Source organism: Cyprinus carpio, chromosome B7 (assembly GCF_018340385.1).
Source record: "Cyprinus carpio isolate SPL01 chromosome B7, ASM1834038v1, whole genome shotgun sequence".
NCBI lineage: Eukaryota > Metazoa > Chordata > Actinopteri > Cypriniformes > Cyprinidae > Cyprinus > Cyprinus carpio.
This window is the reverse complement of record NC_056603.1, coordinates 5,137,741-5,155,973: the sequence shown is the minus strand read 5'-3', so window position 1 is coordinate 5,155,973 and position 18,233 is coordinate 5,137,741. Positions and strand designations below refer to the sequence as shown.

The window sequence follows — 18,233 nt, the reverse complement described above, 5'->3', positions numbered from 1 at the left end:
ATTTTCAACATTTCATGTAATTTCATATTTGCACACATTAGAGAACAGAATATATTTTATTCAAATTTCAACACATTTAAACCTCTGTACATTTAATATGTCACACTCAAAGGAAAGCACTTTTCCAACTGAAGAGGTCACTCTTGGAGACGTTCAAAAAGATCACAGCAAGGTGATGCTGATGAGCAAGTTGAAGACACAGCGCAGGAAACACATTCTCAGGTTGGTGCGAATGACACACAACTGCTTCCTGGAATTAGGAAATCTGGACGCACACAAAAGCTCACTGAAAAAGGAAAAGCTTTGTTAGATGACAAATGGAAGGATCTAAATGTGAGTTTTGTAAGGATTCACAGAAGATGGAAGTATCATATCAATGGCTTAAAACGGTCCATTAAGAATAATGATGCTGATGATCTGATTGATGAGATTGTAAATGCAATCAACACCATTCAAGTGAAATGGACAATACTTACCTCAAAATAAGAGCCATTTCAAGTCCTGAACCTGACATTCGGAGAATGAATGATACATGCCAGGCATTCACTAGGATTGCAAATACAAATGTTCAACGTTTCCGCAATGGTGATGATTCAGAAATCATATCTTGGCCTGATGCTAAGTCAGTGTTTGACAGCACAGTTTCTAGTGTCTCCTCAGCTCAAACCGCTAAGTCAAAAGCTTCTTCTAAAGTATCCAGACATTCTTCTATCCTGTCCCTTAATGCAAAACAAGCGGCAGCTGAAGTTGTGGCTACGCAGGAGGTGATGAAGATAACAAATGCACAACATCAGCAGAAGGAAGAAATTCAAAGACTTGAGGTGGAAGATCAAATCTTGAAGGCTGAAAGAGAAGCTAAAGAAAGGGAAATTGAAGCAGAGAGTGCTAAAAAAAGAGTTCAGTTTATAGCAGAAAGTGCTGATAGAAAAATTAAATTGGAAGGGAAAAGAAAAGAAGAGAAGTAGAACGGCTAGAAGAACTTAAAGGGCATGTTGCAGCTCAAGCAAGACTGCAGGTTTATTCAGAATCTGTAGATCCACCACTTGCACTTAACCCTTTAATGGATCAATTTTTTCCCTCCTATCAAGCATCAGTCTCCCAAGCTCGTCCTGCACAACAAGCCAAGCCCAGTCAAGTCATCACCCCTACTGCACTTCCACTCATGCAACAAGTCCCAACCACTCAAGCTCCAGCCACTCAAGCCCTTTTAAACTCTCATGAAGCTTCCAATGACCTTGTGAGAACTCTTGCTGAAGCAATCACAGCTAATCGAGTTCCAATCCCAGAACATGAAGTTTTTAAAGGAGATCCTCTCAAGTATAATGATTGGAAGCTTTCCTTCTTTACTCTGATTGATCGCAAGAACGTGCTGACTCAAGAAAAGCTTTTCTTTCTCCGTAAGTATGTTGGTGGCTCAGCCAAGAGAGCTATTGAAGACCATTTCCTTGTAGGAACAGAAACAGCTTATCGTGCTGCCTGGGACATACTTGAAGACAGATTTGGTAATTCATTCATAGTTGCCAAGTCATACCGTGACAAGATACATACATGGCATAAAATTGGCCCCAAGGACAGCGAAAATCTTCGTGAGTTTGTTGATTTCCTTAGCAGTGTGGAATCAGCTATGCCATATGTTCAAGGTCTACAAACTCTCAACGACTGTGTGGAAAACCAAAAGATTGCTGTCAAGCTCCCGGATTGGTTAAGCTCACGCTGGAACAGAGAAGCCACGATTTATCAAGATGAACACAAAATGTTCCCTGACTTCAGATACTTTGTCAGATTTCTCAGCGTGGAGGCTCGAATTGCATGCAACCCCATCACATCATTATATGCAGTGAATCAAATTGACCAAGAAAGAACAAAGCCAACAGAACGAGAACAGTCTAAGTATCAGCGAAATCAAAACATCAGTGCTAAGACTTTCACCACTAATACAAGTGAGAAGACAAGCATCACATGCATGTTTTGCAAAAAGAAAGGCCATACTCTCCAATGGGTGTCTCAAGATCATGGAAAGACCAGTTGAAGAGAGAGATAAGTTTGTGCAACTGGAGAAATTATGTTTTGGCTGTCTTAGGTTTGGCCATAACTCCAGAGCTTGTACATCCAGGAGTGTGTGATTTATGTGGAAAACGCCACCCCACTTGCCTACATCAAGATCGTGGGAAGAAAGACCAAGAACAAGGAGTAAGAATAAAACAAGAAAGATCAAAAGAAAACAAAGGAGACAAGAACCAACAGTCTGAATCAGTTGAAATACAGCAAGCTACCTCTAACAGAGTTGTTCAAGAGAAGAGCAGTACGCATACTTTAGCTATTGTTCCAGTCTATGTCTCCACGACAACGGAACCAGACAAGGAAGTTTTAGTGTATGCTTTACTTGATAGTCAGAGCGACACAACTTTCATCCTGAAGGATGTAGCTGTAACATTGGGTGCCAAGAAAGAGCCAGTAAAACTTAAAGTGTCCACGATAACATCAAAAACAAAAGTGGTGAATAGCCAAAAGGTGCAAGGACTACAGGTAAGAGGCATCAGCTCTGACACAAAAATCAAACTCCCAACAACCTATACCAGAGATTACATACCAGCAAACAGATCCCATATACCCACAAGCATAACCGCAAAGTCGTGGCCTCACTTGGAACATTTGGCAGATGAAATGTCTCCAGAGCTCGACTGTGAAGTAGGATTGTTGATCGGGTATAACTGTCCACAAGCTTTACTTCCCAGAGATGTCATCACGGGCAATGAAAACCAGCCTTATGCACAAAAGTCTGTGTTGGGTTGGAGCATTATCGGCTACAGCAGCACTGAAGTTGATTATGGTCATGAGGATGAAATCGGTGTGAGCCACCGTATCATCATAAAGAAAGTTCAGCCAGCTACCAAGCCCTCTACAGAGCTCAAGTCTGAGGTCCATTTTGTTTATAGAACTCAAGTCAAGGAAATGATCACTCCGTCAGATATACTCAAGGTGTTTGAGTCAGATTTTACTGAGAAGTTTAGTGAAGAAGTTCTAATGTCTCAAGAAGATATTAAGTTCTTGGTGAAACTGAAAGAAGGAATCAAGCAAAAGCCAAATGGGCATTACAAAATGCCATTGCCTTTCAAGGAAGAGAGGCCAAGTCTGCCAAACAACAAAGTGTGTGCAGAACATAGACTCAGATGTCTGGAAAAATGTCTTAAGAAAGATAATCAATATCACAAGGATTATGTGGCTTTTATGGAGGACATTATTGCAAGAGGTGATGCTGAAAAGGTTCCAGAGTCTGAGGTAACCAATCAGACCACGTGGTATATCCCTCACCATGGAGTTTACCACCCTCAAAAGCCAGGAAAGATTCGCGTGGTATTTGATTGCTCAGCTAAGTTTCAGAATACATCACTGAATGAACATCTACTCACCGGGCCAGACCTTACAAATACCCTTGTAGGGGTCTTGTGCCGTTTCCGCAAAGGACAAGTAGCCATCATGTGTGATGTAAAGCAGATGTTCCATCAATTTCTTGTTGCACCAAGGGACCAAGACTACCTCAGATTTCTGTGGTGGGAAAGAGGCAATATGGAAGCTCCACCGTCAGTGTTCCGCATGAAGGTTCACTTGTTTGGTGCTGCATCGTCACCTGGATGCGCAAACTTTGGGCTCAAACACCTGGCTGCAGAAGGAGAAGGCAAGTTTAGTGAAGCTACAGTGAGATTTATACAGAGCAACTTTTATGTTGACGATGGATTAACAAGTTTGGACAGTGAAGAGGAAGCTATCAAGCTTGTTAGAGAGGCAAGAGACATCTGCAACACAGGTAAACTCCGTTTACACAAATTCATTACCAACAACAAGAAGGTTCTTGCCACAATCCCAAAGCAAGAAATTGCTGAAGTTTCAGCTGACCTGGACATGACCTTGGGCGAGCAAAGGATGGAACGGGCTCTTGGGGTCCAGTGGTGCATTAGCTCAGATAAATTCCAGTTCAGAGTGAGGGTAAAGGAGCATCCTTTTACCAGAAGATGAGTACTGTCAACAGTGGCCTCAATTTTTGATCCTCTTGGATTTGTGGAACCTATCATTTTGAAAGGTAAAGAGATTCTACAAAGGATGTGCCAAGACAAGGTAGGATGGGATGAGCCACTTCCTGACGACCTCAGGCCGCGTTGGGAAGCATGGCTCCAAGAACTTCATAATCTATCTGCGGTAGAGATACCACGGCACTTCATACCATTGGCAGCCAAGGAAGTTCTACAGTGTGAACTTCACCATTTTTCCGATGCTAGTGTTTCTGGCTATGGAATGTGTTCTTACCTTAGGGTTGTTTCAAAGTCTGGAGAAGTCCATTGTGCTCTTGTTATGGGGAAGGCAAGGGTTGCTCCGACGAAGGTAACAACAATCCCAAGGCTGGAACTCTCAGCTGCGTTCGCGGCCACAAGGACAGGTGCTCTGTTAAAGAGAGAAATGGAGATCGAAGATCTGCAGGAATACTTTTGGACCGACTCCAAGGTCGTCCTTTGTTACATTAACAATGATGAAAAGCGATTTCATGTATTCGTAGCCAATCGGATCCAGCAGATCAAATCGAGCACAGAACCAAGTCAGTGGCAATATGTTGCCTCAGAAAATAACCCGGCTGACCATGCCTCTCGCGGACTCATGGCAAAGGAGCTTGTAGAGTCTAACTGGTTCACGGGACCTAGTTTCTTGTGGGCAAAAGGAGCTCCCTAACAAAGAAAAGATTAAGGTGCAAGACCTCAATGAGGACGACCCAGAAATTAAAAGGGCACAAATTCACACAACGAAAGCAAATGAGGAAAGGTCCCTATCAGATCGACTTCAGAAGTTTTCTGATTGGAAAAGAGCCGTAAGAGCCATAGCAAGACTTAAGCGTTTTGCAAAAGAGGTGAAAGGTCTTAAAATAAGATCCAATGAAGCTACGACACTTGACGAAAGAATGGATACTGAACAATTCATAATCCATGCAGTTCAAGAAGAGGCGTTCAGTGATGAAATCAAGGCTCTTAAACAAAAGAAAGAGGTACAACAGAGCAAGTCAAACGAGCTGCACAAGTTGAACCCTTTCATGGATCGCCAAGATATCCTGAGGGTGGGAGGTAGATTGACACAAGCAACACTCCACCCTCATGTCAAACACCCAGCTATCCTCCCCAAAGGACATCATGTATCTTGATTGTTGATAAAGCACTATCATGAGAAGGTGAAGCATCAGGGTCATGGAATGACCATCAATGAACTACGTTCAAGTGGGATTTGGATCATAGGGTGTAGTAGTGAAGTGTCATCACTCATTTTAAAAGTGCATCAAATGCAGAAAGCTCAGAAGGTGTAATCAAGAACAAAAAATGGCCAATCTTCCACCAGAGAGGATAGAAGCTACCCCTCCATTTACCTATAGTGGTATGGACTGCTTCGGACCATTTTATGTTAAAGATGGAAGGAAAGAACTGAAGAGATAAGGGCTTCTATTCACCTGCATGTGTTCACGTGCCATCCACATTGAGGTATTGGATGACCTTTCCACTGATGCCTTCTTAAATGCGTTGCACTGTTATATTGCCATAAGAGGCAATGTAAGTCATCTACAAAGTGATCAAGGCACAAACTTTGTGGGAGCACGCAATGAATTTCAAGTATTAATGAAAGGAATGGAGCAAGAACGTGTGAAAGAGCTAGGATGCAACTTTGTCATGAACCCACCTGCTTCCAGTCACATGGGCGGCGTCTGGGAGAGGCAGATACGGACCGTGAGAAGTGTCCTCACATCCATCCTAGACCAGTCTGCTGGAAGATTAGACAGTTCTTCATTAAGAACATTCCTGTACGAAGTGATGGCTATAGTGAATAGTCGACCATTGACCACAGAACATCTCAATGATCCATTAGGACCTGAACCCCTAACTCCAAACCACATATTGACAATGAAATCTTCAATAATCGCACCACCACCTGGTGAATTTGTAAGGGAAGATCTCTACCTTCAGAAGCGATGGAAGAGAGTAAAGTTCTTGTCCAATGAATTCTGGACCAGGTGGAGAAAGGAGTATTTGCTGAGTCTACAGCAGAGGAGCAAATGGAACAAGGACAGGAGTAATGCTAAAGTGAATGACATTGTCCTGTTGCGAGATGATGGCACGCCAAGAAATCAATGGAAGCTGGCGAAAGTAGTTGAAGTCTTCCAAGGAGCTGATGGAACACAAAAAAAAACCAAACCTTTAATCAATGACACAACACTAGACCGTAAAGGCACATGCTCAAATAAGCCAGTTTACTTAGAAAGGTCAATACACAAAACAGTACTTTTGCTTGAATCTGAATAAGTAGGTTAGCTCTTCAATGCCAATGTTTTGTTTATATTTGAAGGTATATTTGTGTATTTACATCAATGTTTTATAAGGTTCTGTTAACAATGTAATTTATTTATTGTAAATCACACAGTGTGTGATGGTGGGAGTGTAAATGAAGCCGTTTTTTGAATTTTTTGAAAATACGCACTTTTATTTTGACATGGTTAAAAACCGGAAGTAGCGCCTGTAAGTACCGTAAGCCACTCACGGTGATCAAAGAGCACATGCAGCGGTGATCTAAGCGCACATGCAGTGGTGATATTACCTGCTAGTTTTTTTTTTATCACTCCATGTTACGTGGTGTTTGCTACAACTGCGTGTGAGTTGAAGAATGTTTTGTTTGACTGTGAAGATTGCTTCTGGGAAATGACTCTGCCGTTGGTTGAGAAGCAGGCTAAAGTGGTCAGTATTTCTCTGTATTCTTTATTAGCATTCGCTACAGTGCCAAGCCATGCTATTTATGTAATGATTGCAATGTTTAATGTTGTCTTTTATTTTTTTCTATCTAAAATTTGTAGTTCTACGGTGTTAATAAATATCTGTAAATGGAACCGGAGTCTCGCATTCAATCAATGGGCGGCATAATTTATTTGTTTATTATATTGCTTATTTTATTAATTATTATTTTTATGGCTCATTTTTTATTTAGTACTTGTTTTTATTATTTATTTTTTGTGTATTATTTTATTTTCTACATTTTTTTTTATTTTGTCACTTAATTTGTTTTTACTCATTTATTCCTTATTTTTTACTTTTTATGACCTATTTATTATAAGTTATTTTTACCTCGTGCATCCACTGCCTCTATTTAATGGTGAAGAATAAACAAATAGACTTAGTTTACAAAAATGTCTTCCTTTTTCCGTTTCATGGTAAAAATTAATAAAATTAATAAAGAAAATAATCACAAAACAGACATCACTATTGTGACTATGGGTGTTATCACAAACATACAAATCAATCCTCAGGGTCTATAAGCAGCCAGCAGAGGGCAGATGTCTGATTTACTTACATTTACAGTCTTTTGGCACTGAAATAAAATATTAGCAACATCGGAAAGTCCAAAGATTTATGTGGAAACACAAAAATTATATTTGAGGTCTCTCATGTACAAGTTTATCCTGTTATAGTTTACTTCCACTTTTCAATCCTGGAAATGTGAAAGGGTCCATTAATTGCTCCCCAAAGGATGGAGGACAGCAGAAGAATCCTGAGGATGTTTTGAGCAAGATATTATTCACATATACATTTTAACACTGCATCTTTCTTTACTAATATTTATTACAAGTTTCTTATTTCACACTTCATCAACAGATTTCATGAGTGAAAGCTGAATACAGTCTGGAGCTCTCATCTTCACAAAATCTTTGTTTGTTAATTATACTCAGCTGATTATACTCAGAATCCAGCAGCAGATCCATCTGCCTTTTCCTCTAAAGCTGACATTGCAACACTGACTATCGTGAAATGACCTGAACATTGTGTCAGTTTGGGAGCTTCAAGAGGAACTGAAACCTCTAAAAGTAATCACAGAAATGGTCATTATTTTCCTGTGGGTCAGTGATACTCATCTGCATCAACACGTCACTAAATGCTTGACTTCATCTTCTCAGGAAGTGCTGTGCTGGTGATGAAACACTTCTGCTCTTGCACCAGTCTGAGGAGTTTTATCTCTCTTCTGTTTCGCTGTATACCTGCTGTCACAGATGCCTCAGTCGAACGAAGGTCTTTCAGGTTTAGAACGACATGAGGATGTAATTCATGACAGAGTTTTAAATTCTGGGTCAAATTTCAGGTTCAGTTAGGTCTTTAAGAGGCGTAATAAAAGCGTTGAGTGAGTGTGGCGTTGAGCTGATAGTTGTTGGTTTTACTTCTGCTTTGTTCTCTGCAGCTCTTTTCCACTCGTCTTGACTGCAGCTGTCTGTCGTCTGTGTTGAAGACAACATACCGAGACCAGAGATCTCCTCACAATCTCACCAGAATGAACCACACTTCAGCTGCAAAGTACAGCTGGAAGCAGAACTCATTACATGAAAAGGCTGTGTGTGAATGAACAAAATAAGATTCATAACAATTCTGAAAGAACTTCTTTTCAAGCAGAGAAACAGAGCTCCAACAACCTGCATGCACTAAAAGAAAGAAGCAAAATATCTTAGAATTAATCTCTTTTTCTTCCTATTTCTTGGTTTATTTCTGTAAAGAGTTCTGTCTCCTCCCTCATCTCTTCTCGATGTGTGAAATGACTGTTTAAACAGGAAGTGTCTGTTTTAGAAGACACCGAACAGCAGTTATTTTTATTAATGTGTCAGTATGGGGTCCGGTGCACTGGCTCTCATTCTCTGTAAGTATTTTATTATATTCTATACCTGAGATGAAAAACTCAGCTGCAGAGCTGCAGACCTCCAGGAACTGAGGAACTTTAGCCGCCCTCTTCTACACTTTCTTCTGTTTTCTGTTTCTAATATGTTGTATTCAGCTGAAGATCAGTTTCAGCAGGTTGTGCTGTGTGTAGGAGGGTTTGTGACTTTAGCCTTACTGCTAATTCTGTTCTCTTTTTCTGGCATTTTTTGCCTTTATTATGACAGGACAGATGTGTGTGGACAGGAAGTGAAGAGTGTGTGTGTGTGTGTGTGTGTGTGTGAGGTGGCTGGATCGGAAAAGGTCCTTGTGTCAGGATTAACACAATAACGGCGCTGTATGTTGACACACTGCTCACAAGACTATCAGTGCAACTGCAGATTGTATTCTTTATTGTTCAGATTCAGTGTGATGACATGTTAAAGTTTATGTTAAAGTATTTGGACAACGAAGTCACACTTAAAGGGATAGTTCACCCAAAAATGAAAATGCTGTCATTAATTACTCATCATCATGTCGTTCTAAACCCATAAGACCTTCATTCATCTTCAGAACACAAATTAAGATCTTTTTGATTAAATCCGAGAGGTTTCTGACCCTCATTAGACAGCAAGGGAACTGAAGCATTCAAGACCTAGAAACATAGTAAGGGCATCTTTAAAATAGTCAGCTGTAATTTTATGAAGCTACGAGGATACTTTTTTTTGTGCAAAGAAAATGAAAATAACTTTATTTAACCATTTCTTCTCTTCTGTGTCAGTCTTTAATGCACATTCATGAGAGTAGCATTTTTGGGCAAACTATCTCATTAAAAATGTATGAATTTCATTGCATTAGACACAACATGTCCAACCACGTGCCAACAAATGATTCTCAAGCTTTTAAGAACTAACTGCTTTTTCTGAGACACTTTTTCACTCATTTTTAAGCAGGTTGTTTCAACATCATTTTAGTGGATGTTTGAGGTCAGTTCTGCTCAGGTTTATAGACCTTTAGAAATTATCATAAACATGTTCCACTAATGCTTGACTATCAGAAAGACTCTGGACTCCAGTTTGAAAAATATAATTATTACACATCACATTTATTATCATGTTTTATTTTGTGAAATGTTTTTTTTTTTATTGATGCTTGTGCTATATTTAGTTGAAATAAAGGCCACTTGTTTTGATATACTGCAAATATGAATATGTTGTATCAGTCTGTGTACATTGTGAACTCTGAAAGCACTGAGGTCACCTGCAGCAGTTTTCTTTTCTGCTTCACTTCAACTGAACTGAGTTTGGTTCATTTCAAATATACTTCTTGTGAAAACACTGTGTCTAAATGTGAAGTCACAAATAAGTTGATGATACCAGCGTCAAACAGGAAGTGAGTGCATCTCAAACACTTTGACTTCATTTGTTTAGGAGTTTTGTGGCTTGTTTTGTTCCAGTGAATAATCAGTGATGAGAAAGGTTAACTATATTTCTGCATGTAACGTGTTCACAAGTGTCTTCATACAAAAGTGAATTTTTGTGTACTATGATATAATTATGTCATGAGCACTATTTGGACAGTAATTGTGTTGTGTAAATTTATTTTTATAGACGTCAACATGAGAAATAATTATTGTCTGAATCTGTCTATAGTTAATGGCATGAAAATTGCATGATTCTACATTTGATATATTTCAATATCATCTTTCATGTTATACAAAAAATGAGCAAATAAACAGGTGAAGCAAACAGAGGAAACAATACAACATTAATTTGAGACACGTATGGTTATACAAACAGAAAAGCAAAAATACAAAGACGGCAAAACAAATATAACACAACGAGCAATGAAAAGCTAAACAGACAGCACTACAGAAACTGACGTCAGGTTGATGAGAATATGGTCATGTGTTGTATGTTGTGGTTGAAAGTGCTTCTCTGGGCAGCAGTGAATCCATCAGTGAATCGACTCTCGTATCGTTCATGAGTCCTGTGACGTCATTGTGTGTGTTGATGTTAAATGATGGAGAATCTCCACCATCAGTTCTCATGATGAGCTTCAAAACACAGAAAAACACGTTCAGTTTAAACTCTAGACATGTTTCAGTGATCTGCATTGTGTTGAATGAATGGAAATGCTTCATATCTGTGTTTCTTCTGTTTTTAGTGCTGATGTCCTTCATCCACGCTGGACTCACTCAAGGTACTGTGCTGTAAATTTAACAAACTTTAATTTTTTTTTTTAATTTTTTTTTATGTTTATTTGCCTACAATGCAGTGTTTTTCTCACAAGGAGGTTTTGAGTTCATAACAGTAATTGATACAATGATACTGTAGATGATCTATATTTACTCATATGTGTATTAATACAGAGAGACCAAAACCTGTAGTGAAGGTGAGTCCAGATGAGCGTGTGTTCAGAGGAGAGACAGTCACTCTCACATGTGACATACAGAGAGCAGGAGACATTCAGTGGACATACAGCTGGTTTAAAGATGGATACACTTTCTATCCATATCCAACAACAACAACAGAGATCAGGTTCACAGCTGATTACAGTGCTGAATACAGCTGTAGAGGAGAGAGATCAGACTCACAGAGATCAGACACCAGTGCTGCTGTTACACTGACTGTATCAGGTGAGTGTTCAGATTCACATCTGTTTAACGCTCATTTAAATCATTATTTGTTACTCCAGGGTGCATAAGTTTAGCAATATAGTTTTGACTGATTTAATTGAACTGAATGTATGTAGAAAATTATTTGCTAAAATAATTACACTAACAGCAACACTGAAATAACAGCACACAGTATATCTATCAGTCAGATACATGTGAAAGATGCATTTTTTACTGTAACCCTGTGCATTTTCTTTCAGAAAAAAAAATAGAATCATCATGTAGGTATACGTTATAAATTGCCCAGTATAAATAAATATATTATGAATAGTGCAATTCAGTTTCAATCATCACTGAAAACATTCATCTGAGAAAAATAAATACATAAAATAAATAAACCAGGCATTTTTCTTTTTCTTTCTCTTTCTTTTTTCTTTCTTTGAGTTAGTTGTTTAAGTGCAGGATATTCTAGAGTTGTCCATCCGTGGAAGCACTGTAGTCTATGATTGCTGTTAATGCTGTTATCACACGTTCTAGTCACTGTTCTGTTCAAATGCAGAAGTGCAGAAGATGTTTAAAGACTTATCAGTGATTTTGATACTGTTTTAGGAAGGGTCATCGTGATTTCGCCAAGTAAGACCCAATCCCTCCCCCGAAACCTAACCCTACCCATAATTTATTCCTAAAATCAGAGGGAATTGATAGCTGATTAACAAGAGTGTAGAAGCGGAGAACTTGAGCAACTCATCTTGAATAAATCAATTTAACAAACAATTAACAACATACCTGCACAATGGAGACGGTGTGTGTAAATAGAGTTTCAGAAAGAGAATAAACCATTTCTACATGAAACACAAGGGGTCCAGATTGCCATTGAGGAAACTATAACATAGGCTTTACATAGAGTCCAGTTGTTCATGAGAATGAAAATTGCATTTTTTTAACTAAAGTCTCTTAAAACTCTCAGGACTCACATCCACATTTTAAAGTCACAAGGAAACAGAAGTAGCAACAGATCATATCTTCTGTATTCTTAATGATTATCAAAAAATAAAAAAGGAAGGCAGGACTTGGTTTAGTACATCACTTGTCAGTGTTTGTTGAGTGTATTCTGAGACTCAACACCAGAGGCAGATATGAATGTGAGCTTGCAGTCGACTGTAAGAAAGAGGCAGTTTAAGCCAGGGGCATAAAACTCTGTTACCTGTAGTTCTCAAATAAGCCTGAAGGACTTGATTAGTGTCACTCCTGCCAGCTGTAGTGTGTATGATAGCCACAAGAGGGCACTCCTTCTGTCTTTGTTTTCTTATCATGGACTGCATTTCCCATCACCCATTGCCTGGACTCATCTTGCCTGATTACTTTCATCTATCATCTCATTATCTTGTTAACTCACACTGAATAAGCCTGGGGCTCTATTCACACACACACACACACACACACACACACACAAATACAAATCAGTTTTCATAAGTAGCTGTAAAAGTTCTTTAATTAGAGTACTTCTTAAAACCTATTCACAAAGCTGTTGAGACCCATTTTTACTAAAGAAAAGGGAGAAATCTTAAGCTAAGGAAATTGTGGGGTTATTAACCTTTTTGATATAGATGATGTCATTAAAGGGTTAGTTCCTGTGTTTTATTCACCCTCGAGCCATTCTATCATGGGCATGGGTCTCTGTCAGTGATGTAGCAGCTTTACATGGCTGCTCGCTCTAGCATTAAACTAGAGAAATGTGCACTACTGAGTGCTTGTGAAGAAGCTATTAGTGCACAAAGGTGCCAGCGATCACTGGCATTTTTTACTGATTTCCTGTTGTGGAAACTGCAAAATCTGCCAGGATTTTTGTTCATACAGATAAGAGTAATACATCATCCTACTTTCATGTGTGTACACTTGCAATATTAACAAAACATTGTGGTTTTGTAAAATAAAGAAAACAAACATGCTGTGCTTTCTGCTGTCTCAGTCACTGAACTGGAGCGTTTCATAAAAATGAAAAAAAAAAAAAAACTTTTTTTTTGGTTTACTGTCACATTCATTCATTATGTGTTTGAGCGTGGAAAAGGGTATAAAGGCTCACTGTTGTTTACCTCTTGCCTAACTTGTACATAAAAAGAAGGACATAATTAAACTAAAGGAAAATGATTGGGAATTGTTTCTAAAATGTTCATGTTGCGAGGCGAATTATTGGCAACAGCGATTTTAGGATGGTTTGTGATTTGGTCTTGACTATTTCCAACTTTTCACAGATTTAGAACCTGATTTTAGTTTTTAAACACTTTGTGAAATACTCTAAAAGCAAAAATGTAGGAGTCTTAAAATTCGGACTGACTCACCCATTATTTTTAAGAGTTTCTTCTAGATCTGCAAGTTAGGAGCTTTTAACCTCAAGATGTTTTGTGAATATGGTCCCTGATGGATTCTGACTCTCATTGTGAAGTCTTGTTTGTGTTTTACACTGCATTTCTGAGCTCTCTCTGGTTTTCATGTCATGGTTTTAATCTTCTGCCTGGTTTCCTGGATTTCCCGGTTTGTCTGTGTTTTAACTGTTGTTTCTATTGTTTGCGATTACAATTGTGGATTACCCCTTAATAAAGCTGGATTTGGATCTTCAACCCAATGTTTAGACCAGGGATTCGTTACGAGGAGCAAAAAAAAAATTTAATTTAATCATTCCACGAAATCGGTGCCTTTTACGTTCCTAAGAAATAATCAAACATAGATTTAATATAACAACGAATTAATTAAATTTAAATATTTTAATTGGTTTCCCCTGATTTCATGTCATCCCTGTTACCCTCATCAAAAACCCTTGTAAAATAATGTACATTCAAGTATCATCACTTCTAGGAGATCACATCATCCCTCAGTGAGGATTCCTAAACTTAAAACACAAGCATGTTTCTCTCTCACTTCTATAATATTCTATTTGTGATGATTTATGAGGCTTGACTGAGGCGGGAGGGGGCATGCAGTGTCAGTACTGTTACCATTTTTAAAATGTACATTTTAACAATTATTACATTTAATATAATCAATATCTACAATTAAAATCCTTTCAAACTGTATAACATGTGATTTTGTGAACTTGACTATTAGCTGGAAACAAGGAAATTAGTTTGAAATCGTCAAACCTGTTACTGTCAACCCTGTTACTTTTCAGGGTAACAGGTTTTGACATTTGGGTAACAGGGATGACACAGATTAGGTGTCCCCCTGTTTTTAAAGACTGTCTGTGTAAAATGCAAACATGTTTAAAGGTCACCCTGCGTGTAATGTTGAGCTAACGTCTATATCATTCAGTGGCATATGAGCATGACTTACATTTTAGTTACTGATGAGTTGTTCGTGAACGCGCTGGCTCTAAGAGCCGATTCTTTGTAGTGAACATGAAGAGCCGACTCTCGTCGGGGGAGAGACAAATTTTCAGCCGGAGCCTTCTATTTCAGCCCAATTTAGCAATCGTGAATGGTTTGTGTGTTGGTAAGCAATTTTTTATTCAGTGTTATCATAAAAGCCTTATTTTTATGCATATTTCGTTAAAAAAAAAAAAAAAAAAACACATGCGGCAAATCACATGGGAGGACAGACTAGGATCATACCATTATGTGAAAGAAGGAAGGGGGACACAAGATACCGAGTGTAGTGGTAAAGGCCAGGTACAGCGACAGAGAGAGACGGGAGCCCGATAAGCACAAGCGTGTTGGTTAAGGGAGGAAGAAAATGCATTATTGTAACATCGGTCCCCTCAAACAGAGTCTTCTCAAAACCAGCACAAATAATCACAGAGAGGAGAAATCGCATCAGCACATCCAAGCTGAGGCATTTGATATATCTGAATGCCAACCTGCACTAAAGAATAAAGTGTCTTAATGTTAAGATTTTTTCCTTTATTTGTTTGATTTGTTTGCTGTGGTTGCTGTGGCTCTGTGTTCAATTCAACAATTAAATTAAAATTAAAATAAAAAATAAAATAAAATTAACTGTATTTTTTGTAATTTTTTTTTTTTTTTTACGAAAAATGCATAAAAATAAGGCTTTTAAGAAAACACAGAATAATAATAAAAAAAAATTCTTACCAACATACAAACCATTCACAATTGCTAAATTGGGCTCAAATAGAAGGCTCCGAGTGATACTAAATGAAGTGCCATTTGGGAGCCGTAAGAGCCGAATCTTTGAAAAGAGCCGGATTTTACATCACTAATTTTAGTTCGTATTATTGGTATTGTTACTATTACTGTTGTTGTAAATGACCATTTTCCATAACTCATTGTCAATAATGCATCCATGTAAATTCATTTACAAACAGCAGCAGCGAGGTGACTGCAGACCTTCATCCCAGTCTTGCAATGTTCAAGAAAGTCAAGAACTGGGTTTCAGATGATCACAGAAAGACCAAGATCTGATCATCTTCCTTGTCTAATAATTGAACCAGATCAGTATTTGAAGTTCTGTCAGGGGACACAGACAAAAAAATGGATGCATTTCTAATTGCAATACCCTTAAAACATTAGATCTCTAATGTGCTAAATCTACAATGATCTGACTTAAACTGAAAAATTTACTGTTTACTATTGTCATACAACTATGCTAAGTAAGGGCAAAACAATATAAAGCAGTTTAAAATTGTAACTGTACAGTATTATGTAAACAAATATGTGCAGTGTGCTGAAGAATGTGTCCTATCATTCCTGTCAGTCCTGTGACTATGATGTCAATCCTGTTACTGTCATTAATTTCATAAAAATGGTAAAAAAAATATATTTCATACAGCCTTCCAGGTTTTTCCATTGTAACTTTAACTATATTTTATTTTGGACAAAGCCCTTTTTTATGTCTCTTGTAAAAATATATTTTTCTTAAATGACATGTGGTCACCCTCCAAAATTAGGAATAAAAATGTTAAAGGGGTCATCAGATGCCCATTTTCCACAAGTTGATATGATTCGTTAGGGTCTTAATGAAAAGTCTGTAACATAGTTTGGTTAAAATTTCTCAATGGTAGTGTAAAACAACACAGTTTTTACCCTGTCAAAAACAGCTCTGTTCATAGCAAGCCGTTTCCTTGCATGTCGCTTTAAATTCTAATTAGCTCTGCTGACCCCGCCCCTCTCTTCCCAGCTGCTCTCTGAGAAACGGTAAACTTTAGCTGCATTCATCGTGAAACGTGCTAACTAGCACATTATTAGGAAAGTGTAAGGGAAACAGGTCAATTTAGCTCAAAGGGAATCGAGGTTGCTGATTGGCTGATGATGCAGAGTTGTGGGCTGGTTGAAGTTTTAGACGGGCACTCGAGGTCAGACTCGGAGACACTGTGTTTAGCAAAACTTAACCCAGAACACAAAACTCTCAACGGAAAAGAAAATAAACTAAAGTAAAAGAATAGAAGTAAAGTTTCACGAGTCTAGGTGGTTTCTTCTCATCGTGGCTAAGTAGCAGCAGGCGTGCAGGCCGAAGCACACTGGAACAGCGCTCAAAGAACGCAAAATGTAATGACAAAAAGCATGGCTAAAAGTGATGATTAAAAGCAAAAGCTAAGAGCCAAATTTGATGGTGTCCTGAGTATTTAAACTGGCCTTTCGGCCGCACCTCAGATGTTGTCTTGACCAATTAGATATTGTCTTTGCTCGGGGTGTTGTGATGTTTCTCATGCCCGTTCATAAATCTTATGTTATCTTATCAATCACATGGTCTGAATTTTCCCGCTCTTGCAGGGTATAATTTTGGACATGATTCCTATAACAACAATATGATATATTTGACAAATACTTGATTGTCAGAAACTTTTCAAGCAAGAAGATTCAAACACACACATACTAAACATGAATATGAATCCTTAAGCTATTCAATAGTTATTAAAAAGACATACACAGTAAGTGATTAGAAACATGATAGTCAAATGTGTGGGTTACATATGATACGGAGTTAAGCAATGGACTGATATTCGTTTCTAAGTCTTTCAGAGTTCATTTTGGTGCATCTACATCTGTAAAAGACAGTTTCTGTGCCATTCTTTGACATAAGGACGTTCTGTGGAGACCAGAGGTTAAAAGGTCCCCTTAAAGGAATTTCAGTCTGGTTCTTTTCTTCTAGGTGGGGAAAGTCAATCCAAAGATCTTGAGATCATGATTACTATCATGGATTTACATGTGATGGTCATGCTGTGCATCTCTTTGACCATTAATCTTGATTACTTGCCCCAAATTTCCTTTCCGAATTGGAATTATCAATAATTGTTCTTTTGTTCTAATGTTGAAAGCTGTTCAAGCTGCTAGTTAGTGGCCTTGCTTCAGAATGTGGCGCTAGGATTTGATTTACTACATCCTGTTGTCTCGAGCCTTTGTGTGGAATTCGGCTCCTCGTGTTTCAACCATGCTCCTGATCAAATCTTTAATTTGTCTGATTCGGGTCTGATACCCTACAAAGGCAATTTGCAAAGATTCATAAAAAAAACCCCTTAGATGTCGGGAGTAAATGATGACTGCTGTGCAGAGGTGGAAAATAACAAATTACATTTTCTCGCGTTACTGTAATTGAGTAGCTTTATTGTGTACTTCTACTTTTTAAAGTAATTTTTAAAATCTGTAATTTTACTTTTACTTAAGTATATTTTGTTTGAAGTATTGTACTTCCCTACATTTTAAAACACATAAATTACTGAGTAAAAAAAAATTGTTCCCTGGAAACTAGGCTACTACAGTAGGCTAAATGATGGGCAGGAGAACTGGTGCTAAAAAATCACAAGAAACATGCAGACGGACAAGACAGGCGTTAGTGGTGCAGACCCAGCTGAAAATGAAACCCTGTCGTAATCTACTGAAGTTGAACTCAAAGGAAATGAAGTGAACCCCTGGCCATATATACGCTCTATGCAGTGTAAGCGGTGTTTGCCTAGGGAGACTAAACTAGCAGCTTAT

The 18,233-nt window shown here is 38.3% G+C and overlaps 1 protein-coding gene across 10 annotated transcripts in view; it reads left to right on the top strand.

Moving 5' to 3' along the window:
- The first annotated feature begins 8,241 nt into the window (after positions 1–8,241).
- The window catches only part of LOC109081467 (B-cell receptor CD22-like), a 33,850-nt gene continuing 23,858 nt past the window's right edge, over positions 8,242–18,233 (top strand). For 3 of the 10 annotated variants that reach the window (XM_042726756.1, XM_042726761.1, XM_042726760.1), the window contains exons 1-3: positions 8,247–8,697; positions 10,860–10,895; positions 11,065–11,331. In XM_042726756.1, coding sequence (XP_042582690.1) covers positions 8,667–8,697; positions 10,860–10,895; positions 11,065–11,331 — 334 coding nt within the window. In that variant the 5' untranslated portion in view covers positions 8,247–8,666. Of the gene's footprint in view, positions 8,698–10,859; positions 10,896–11,064; positions 11,332–18,233 lie in introns of all 10 variants that reach the window. The other 7 variants (XM_042726763.1, XM_042726755.1, XM_042726758.1 and 4 more) reach the window with 6 other exon arrangements.